The following is an 8,404-nucleotide window of genomic DNA, read 5'->3' as shown; positions in this document are numbered from 1 at the left end:
ATGAATGTGGACGCTAGGAACGGCTCGATAGGAGACGAGGATCGCGACTCCGCTGATGTCACCGAATATTCCGAGCATATGGAGACTGTAAATTCCAAGTCTAATGGCGATAGCAAGGCGGAGAGCCGCAAAGCTGCCAATGCCAAGGATCCGTCGCGACCGCGACGGAAGAAGGCCCGCCGAGCTTGCTTTGCATGCCAGCGGGCGCACTTGACATGCGGTATGATGGATTGAGCACCCGATATCGGGAAATCTACTAATTTTTTGGTGTTTCAGGCGACGAACGACCGTGTCAACGCTGTATAAAGCGCGGCCTTCAAGACGCATGCCATGATGGTGTTCGCAAGAAGGCCAAGTACCTTCACGATGCTCCAGATGGAGCACTCATGCCAGCTGTCAGCAGCAGCAACCTCTATAACAACACCCTTCGCAATAATCTGCCCATATCTAGAAATGGATCAAACGCAACCAACACGAACCCACAGCAAACGAATTCTTCGAATAACAACTTCTACCCGACGCCGCCACAACCCGGTTACAATGTATACCAAGATCCTCCTTTGAGTCAAAGTCCTTTCACGACACAATCCCCCGTGTCGCCTACCTTCCACATGAAGTCCAGCACCAATGGCCGCACTCCCAGTCTTTCATCCGCCGTGAACCAGCAATCTACTCCCAACACCGCTCTCCCTGGCGAGACGAATCAATCCCAGAACCCGAACCCCTTTGCAGGACCATTCTTTGACCCCAGCGATCCTGCGCTCTTTAATTTCGACCTTTCAAGCATGAATTTCGAGAACCGTTATGGTGCCTTGGAATTTGGCATGCTCGGTCACATGGCCACTGGGGCTGGAGACTCTCCGACCGATTCCGCAGGGCAGCGAGGCTCGATCGGCCGCAGTGGATCAGCCCAGTTCTCCACACCAGCTCCTGGATTTGGAGAAAGCCCGGGTAATCAACAGCCATTCATGTTTGGTGATCCTCTTCTAAACGAATGGTCGACTAGTGCGGCCTCGGGCCAACATGTGAATGTTGGCGGTGTGTATGGCCCGAATGGCATGGTCCCCGAACACATGAAAGCAAATGCGCCACATGCATTTGCCATTGAAAGTGGCCCTGCCAACTTTACAAGCCCTGGCTCGGCCCCAAGTCCGAATATTGCAACTGGCTTTGAAGACGGCACATTTAACAATGTTCCTTCAAAGTCTAACAGCCTGGCGCCGAACGGACAACGCCAGGTGACTTCAGCTTCGATCCTGAAACACCCGAACCTGCAGGTTGGCTTCAAGCGGCGTCAACGTAATCCTTCGTCAATATACGAGAGTGTTAAAGAGCCCTATGCTTACACCAGTGGTTTCCACAACCTCACTGCTTTCATCCAACGGCGCTTCACCCCTCAGAAGACTGTGCGTATCGCCAAGGCTCTCGCTTCTATTCGACCCTCCTTTATCGCAACTACGAAAACGCTTAATCGCGATGACCTGATCTTCATGGAGAAATGCTTCCAGCGTACGCTCTGGGAATACGAAGACTTTATCAATGCCTGCGGCACACCGACCATTGTCTGCCGACGCACCGGTGAGATCGCCGCCGTAGGTAAAGAATTCAGTATCCTAACCGGCTGGAAGAAAGACGTGCTATTAGGCAAAGAAGCCAATCTTAATGTCAACACGGGTGGATCAGGCGTACCGCAATCGGGGACAACATCTCGCGGCAGCTTCACACCGCGCGGCTCAACACTAGAAAACCAAGGTGGACGCCCACAACCCGTCTTTTTGGCCGAACTTCTTGACGACGACAGCGTCGTTGAGTTCTATGAAGACTTTGCCCGGTTGGCATTTGGTGACTCTCGTGGCAGTGTCATGACGAAATGCAAGCTTCTCAAGTACAAGACCAAGGAGGACATGGACGGGGCCCAGTCTGATGATCATGGCAAGTGGAATAGTCATCTTCGCAAGGGTGGCATTGCCGGCGAGGCTGGTATGAACCAGCTTGGGTTCAAGGATGGAAAGGTCGAATGCGCGTACTGCTGGACAGTCAAGCGAGATGTGTTCGATATTCCAATGCTTATTGTGATGAATGTAAGTTGATCCATGAACTGTGGGAGCTGATATGACTGGATGCTAACTTTATTTAGTTCTTGCCCTGCATTTGATTTCTTGTCTATTCTCAGTTTTGCCGTTTCTGTTCATTTTCAGACTTTCATACCCTCGACAAGGTTGTCATTTTACGCCTGTCTTTTTTTTGCACGTTTTTTCTTGTCGCCACACTCTGGTACATATTTCTTGACCCTGGGACTGTATGATTCCCCCGATCCCGGTTTTCTTCACTGCTCGGCTTTTGTCCGGGATTCTTGTCTTGTTACTTCTTCACGTACATATGGTGTCTGTTTGAGCCCCTAGCACTGATTGGGGGATGTCGATATGCTTTTCTTTCTGTCTTCTTTGTGGCGCTCAAAAGGAAAAAAAAAGATATCTCTGGGATAGGATTACTGTATGGAGCATTAATGCCATGATATTGAGTGAGGCCCCTTGTGACCTCGAACCCTAGATTTGTTTCAGTAACGAGCAGGAGTATCACTTCCAAGGTTGACTCTCCTGAAGTATAACGATCGAAGACGCTGTGGACACCTGGACACCTGAACACCTGAGGAACAAGGCCACAAACCCTTATCGCGATAACCCCACCATATCATCCAGTCGATGTTCCCCCCGTAAACCTGGAATCTCACTCATTGACACAAATCCAATTCGTCAAGACAATCTCCTCTTCAACTCCAACTACTGAACCCACTCGAGAAAACCTCACTCCACCCTACCCGACACAGCCATGCGCCCCGACAAGCCGCGCGATCCCGTTGCCGGTCCCGATGCAGGCCCAGAGACACCCTACCCAGTCCGATTGTCAGGCCCAGTGATTAAAGGATTTGGCCGGGGCAGCAAAGACGTACGTGACAAGCTCTCGCCTTTCCATGCTATTCCTGTTCGCTTGGCGTATAGGATAAGCTAGGACATGTCTAGGGCTTGGACCATATAGCTGACTCGTACTGCGAATGCAGCTAGGAATCCCAACCGCCAATATCCCCGCCGATGATCTCTCCGACAAACACCCCGAGCTGATCTCGGGCGTCTACTTTGGTGTTGTGGCGCTAGACCCTAAGACATATCACCCCGATTCTTCAACTCCCGAGGCTGTTATTCTGCCCGCGGTACTGAGTATCGGATATAATCCTTTCTACAAGAATACTGTGCGCTCGGTGGTATGTTGCAGATTCGCCCGATAATCTGGTTGCCATATCATATCTATCAACTTTGTTATGCTGCCTGATTGTACATGGATGTGTTGCTAACCAAGGATAGGAAATCCACATCATGCCCCCTCTGAATGAACCATCGCCTACAGCTGCAGCTGAAGGACAGACCAAATTCAACCGCTTGCCGGACTTCTATACGACGAAGCTCAATCTCTTGATTCTGGGTTACATTCGTCCCGAGTTTGATTATGTCTCGTTGGAGGCGCTTGTGGAGGATATTCGACTTGATTGCGAGGTTGCGCGTGAGAGCTTACTGCGTGATTCTTATAAGTGTTATGTTGTTGATGATGAGAAGGCGACTGGGAAGGTGACTGAGGATCGGAGGTGGTTGATGAGTTTTGAGTGATAAAGTATAGATCCGGTGCCCATTGAAGATAGGGACCAAAAGACGAGTCTGTATTGTGTCTAGCAATAGAGGAGACATCCATACCTACATACTGACCTACTTCCTGGCCACATCAACTTATCAACTGCACCATGTGATGCTATACTTCCGCATTTGGTTATCTTATCGGAATGTGACATCGTCGACGTCACTCCAAGAAACCCTAAGCATTGGCATATTGGCATTCCAGGCATTCATTTTCCTTTCTTGACATATGTAATACCAAGTCTTTTCTGTCTTTCTGTCAGCCTTAATTAGGGCTGAGTGCCCGATCATCTTTCTACATTCTATCACACCACAATGGTAAACGTCTTCCAACGCCTCACCAGACGCCGAGCCCAGAGCTCCGGCAGTTATCAAGCAGAGACCACAGGACCCAATTCCGCTGATTCTCATCCACATGGACTGCAGCGAGTGGTCAGTACGAGTTCCGGCAAACGCAACCGGTGCTTTGATGAGCCATCGCGGCGATATCTCTTCATCGTCTCTGATACGTCTGAATTCGATTCGCATACCATTCAGCGCTTTCAGGCTGAGGGGTTTGTGGTGACTTATATTCCTTTTACAGGCCGTGGAGATGCAGAAAAGGACCGCAAAGCTCTCGAGAAGGTCGTACATCTGGAGGAAGATGAGCTCGAGACCGGCGAGCGGTTTGCGATAATTGGTATACATTATCAACTAGACTCAATCGAAAGCCATTGATATGCTAACATGAGAAAATAGCATACCACCGACCGGCCTATCTCCTGCTATCTTCGCATCATCAGATTACGAGCAATACAAATCCTTTCCCACGCCTATGTGCTCTGATAGCATACTATCCCCTGCCCTCCTCAGACCAATACACCTACAGAAGCAAAGAAAATTGCGAGCAGCCGGCATGCTCAAATGAATCGACTATATTTGCATCTGATTCGAAGAGTACCTTCCTTCCTATCCAGATTCACATGCCTGGTCCACGCCTCCAGCCCTGTGCCCTGTGGCCGTGGATTCAACTCAGTGCATCTGAAGGCGATGTTACACATAAAAAACGGCATAGATGCCACGTCTACTCGTATCCGGGGTGTACGGCAGGATTTGCAGAAAAGGAGATGGGGACTGAGAGGTTTGGGGAGGGGGATGAGGATATGGATATAACTTACGAGGATGAGGTTGGGTCACAGTTGGCTTGGAGTCGAGCTTTGGGATGTCTGAAGAGGTCTTTTGGAATTGGAAGCCATTGGGCTGTTGTTGATATTGAGACTGTTTGGGAGGAGTATTGGGATCGAATTTGTGCTGAGGTTGATGAGCGGCGACTAGGGGATCGGCGCGTTGTAAACCCGCCTGTTGAGTTGCTTGCTGCTAGTCATGCTGGCGACGCTGACTATTCTGAGGGGATATCGGCTGTTACTTGTCTTCCTACCTCTGCCGGTGGTGAGACTTGATTTTCCTTTCGGGCTAGGGCTTCGCTGACGAATTTTAGCTTCGGATATTTCGAGTTTGAGGTCTTTCTTTTCTCAGACTTTCATTCCTAATGGACCCAAGGATCAGAAGATTCGTCTTCTAACGAGGACGGTGGGGTCTGATCGGATTGTTGATGAGATTCAGTTTTCTTGTCGGCATACTGCGGAGATACCCTGGTTGTTACCTTGTATTGCGCCTACAGGTCGAGATATCCAGGTTATTATCATTGTGGTGGCAAGTTTCTGTGCAGGGCAGATTACACGCCAGAGTTTGTATTGGGATCAAGCAAGCGTGCTCGTGCAAGCTGGCATGTTGGATCCAGGACTTCTGCCGCGGGCAATGCAGCCTGTTCCTGTTTGAGGATATGCAACCAGGTCACTTATTCAAGACAGCTTGAGAATGATACTTACAATCAAAGAAAGTATAGAGTTAAAATAGACTTGGTAATAAGATGTGGTAGACTGCCGGTAGACTACAGCAGGACCCTAAGAAGACCAGCCAACTCCTACAGCCCTAATGTCGCTCGCAACTCCACGAGATCCTTGCTGACACCTCCAGCACTAGCAAGTGTTTTCCGGCTTGCCTCTTGAGCAATAGGAATAATATCCTCAATGCGCGCAGCATCACTCTTGGCCAGACCAGCCACAACAACACCAAGCAAGGTATCACCAGCCGCGTTCACACTGACGATATCCTGCGCACCAAGAATTGTAGCTGGTGAGAATAGTCGCATGTAAACACCCCCAAACGGCACGTCCGAGTCAACATGGGAGCGAGCCAGAATATAAGGCGCAGACTCCGGATCCGTAAGACGCGGATCCCCTGGCGGCAAAAGCTGTGTGAGAAGAGCACCTGCGCCACCAAGCTTGGTAAGGATACAAGGAATGAACGGAAGAAGCTGGATAGTCTGCTGCGGAAGACCCTCGTCTACAAGTGATGGTGAAGTTAACCGCACAAGTCGCTCTCGTGAACCGGCTGGACTCATGTTCATTGAATCGATGACATGCCACCACTCAGTCGACTCAAATAGCTGTGCTTCACGTGCAGCAGTGAACATAGCAGCCAGTTCCAGCTTATTAGGACAAGCCAGGCTAATATTGTTGTCAGGCACAGTGTGCTTTGGTCCAATAGTAGCATCAGCGCCATTGGCATCGCCGCCGAAAAGACGGCGCGCCTTAGTCGTAGAGACGGGCTCGAAGGCCACGCGGGCTCCGTACTTGCGTGCAACGGCGCTCCACTTAGCAATCACTTCAGGTCGCCAGTTCGCGTCGACAACAACCCATTTTGGCGTTGTGCGTGCGATGAGCGGTTCCCAGAATCCGTCGAAGTCGAGTTGTGATTCTGGGAGTTCGACGATGCCCATGTCTGCCATAGCTACTAGCAGGTCCTTGTTGATGTCGTTTATGGCAATGTATTGTGCTGTGCGGGTGCCTGGTGTTGCAGGGAGAACGGATACGCCTGTTGTGCTTAGACCTTCTTTCTCCAGGGCTGAGAGCGCTGCTCGTCCGCTGAGGTCGTCTGCGACTACGCTGCAGAAAACCACAGGACTACCGACGTAGTTAGCTGCTACAGCGACGTTGTGGCCGACGCCGCCGAGGCTTTGGGATATTACTGCTGGGTTGGAGGTATTTGGAACTGGTGCGACTTGAGTCAGTTCGTCGCCGAAGGGGGTATAGTCGCAGGAGAGGTCAATGGCGAGGGAGCCGGCGACGATGACATCTGCTCTTTCAATTGGGGTTGGGGTTGAAGTGACTGGCGTGGAAGTTTCTGCTGGAGAGATACCTGGAACCGGCGAGACTACGCCTGGGGTCGCTGGCATGTGTCTATGGGGAAAAATATATTCGAACTTAGCATTGATTGTATCTCGTATCTCATATCTCGTGGCTAGACATAAACTCACCGATCCTCCGCTCGGTCAGACTGTTCGAGTTTGGCAAGTTCCACGGCTACGAGGGTTGCGCGTTTGGCATTGGACTCGATCAAGGCACGGTTTGCCACTACACTCTTTCCACCGCTCAGCTCCTTGATCTTGGCGAGGATAAAAGGTGTGTTGTCACTGCCGTGGTAGCCCTCTACATCAGCGAGGCGGACTGCCTCCTCAATGATGGAATCCATGTCAAGCTTGGGGATGGAGAACTCCGAAGGAACAGGGTTGGCGAAATGGATTCCAGAGGATAGAGGGAGCTTGGATTGCGCATCTGGAGTTCCGTTAACCTGGTTGCATCCCAGCGAACATGATACACAAACTTACAAACGATAGCAGCGGCTTCGGCTTCATTTTGAATGACTTTGGGGCTGCGGATGCCACTCTCGCGGGTGAAGAAGGCAGGGAAGTCGACAGGGCCTTCTCGGCCATCTGCAAAGGTACCAACGCAGACGCCCTCCGTCTCCAGGTATTCGAGAGTTCGAGGAATATCCAAGAAACTCTTGCAACCAGAGCTGATGACTGTTACTGGGGTCCGTCCCAGCTCGGTAAGATCAGCTATACCATATGTCAGTATTCGATCTTGTGATCATCGTGTACATTCTTACCAGAAATGTCCATGGAGTTCTCTGCTCCACGATGCACGCCACCTGAAAATGGTTAGATATCATCAATCGACTTTGAAGGTGAAAATTACCTAGTCCACCGGTACCAAAGATTTTGATACCAGCCAGCTCTGAGAGAATCATAGTGCCAGAGATGGTAGTACCGCCGTGCATTTTCTTGCCAGCCAGACCCTAGAAATGTATTAGTTCGAGACTTTGAAATTCGATCTGAGTAACGCACTAATCCACATATATAGCCCAGATCTCTACGAGACACTTTCAAAGCACTCTTTTTTTCCGCCGTCGAGGCCAGCTCGATCATTTCTTCTGCATTGAGACCAACCTTGGCCACACCACCGACGATGCCAATAGTTGCAGGAACACCGCCATTAGCCCTGACCACAGATTCCAACAATGCAGCTAGCGCAATGTTATCGGGATATGGGAAGCCTGTAGTGATCAGCCAATGTTTCCCCGCTTTTGAGCGGAGATGCCCATCTCCAAGACATGCCGGGACTCACCATGTGTATAGATGGTGGTCTCGAGAGATACAACCGGTTTGCCAGTAGCAACTGCATCTCGCACCTCTTCTGAAACCCTGAAGAACTTGCTTTGAGCGAAGTCATGATAACGAGCACGCGACAGTCGAGCTCCCTTCACGAGGTGAGACTTGAAAGCAGCTCGCGAAGCGAGCACTGTGCTTGATAGCATGATGCTCGATGCAATGCAATCAG

The 8,404-nt window shown here is 50.5% G+C and overlaps 4 protein-coding genes across 4 annotated transcripts; 3 read left to right on the top strand and 1 right to left on the bottom strand.

Annotated features, from left to right (window-relative positions):
* N7511_005945 (Zn(II)2Cys6 transcription factor domain-containing protein) lies at positions 1–2,155 on the top strand (the record flags this gene model as incomplete). Its single annotated transcript, XM_057128322.1, has 3 exons — positions 1–220; positions 277–2,081; positions 2,138–2,155. 3 exons carry the CDS (start codon positions 1–3, stop codon positions 2,153–2,155), a joined length of 2,043 nt encoding a protein of 680 aa, XP_056984839.1.
* Positions 2,156–2,829: 674 nt separating this feature from the next.
* Positions 2,830–3,659, top strand: fmn1 (riboflavin kinase; the record flags this gene model as incomplete). The annotated part of the gene is made up of 3 exons (XM_057128321.1): positions 2,830–2,946; positions 3,059–3,259; positions 3,360–3,659. 3 exons carry the CDS (start codon positions 2,830–2,832, stop codon positions 3,657–3,659), a joined length of 618 nt encoding a protein of 205 aa, XP_056984838.1.
* A 339-nt stretch (positions 3,660–3,998) lies between these two features.
* Positions 3,999–5,501, top strand: N7511_005943 (dienelactone hydrolase; the record flags this gene model as incomplete). The annotated part of the gene is made up of 3 exons (XM_057128320.1): positions 3,999–4,362; positions 4,422–5,111; positions 5,161–5,501. The coding sequence occupies 3 exons, from the start codon at positions 3,999–4,001 to the stop codon at positions 5,499–5,501; spliced, it is 1,395 nt and encodes a 464-aa protein (XP_056984837.1).
* A 145-nt stretch (positions 5,502–5,646) lies between these two features.
* N7511_005942 (pseudouridine-5'-phosphate glycosidase/carbohydrate kinase family protein) lies at positions 5,647–8,381 on the bottom strand (the record flags this gene model as incomplete). Its single annotated transcript, XM_057128319.1, has 7 exons — positions 5,647–6,964; positions 7,042–7,339; positions 7,393–7,623; positions 7,674–7,715; positions 7,763–7,862; positions 7,912–8,120; positions 8,192–8,381. 7 exons carry the CDS (start codon positions 8,379–8,381, stop codon positions 5,647–5,649), a joined length of 2,388 nt encoding a protein of 795 aa, XP_056984836.1.
* Between the last annotated feature and the right edge of the window lie 23 nt (positions 8,382–8,404).

The sequence above is a fragment of the Penicillium nucicola genome (assembly GCF_028828085.1).
Source record: "Penicillium nucicola strain IBT 29836 chromosome Unknown utg000005l, whole genome shotgun sequence".
NCBI classification, from domain to species: domain Eukaryota; kingdom Fungi; phylum Ascomycota; class Eurotiomycetes; order Eurotiales; family Aspergillaceae; genus Penicillium; species Penicillium nucicola.
This window is presented reverse-complemented; position numbering and strand designations above follow the sequence as displayed.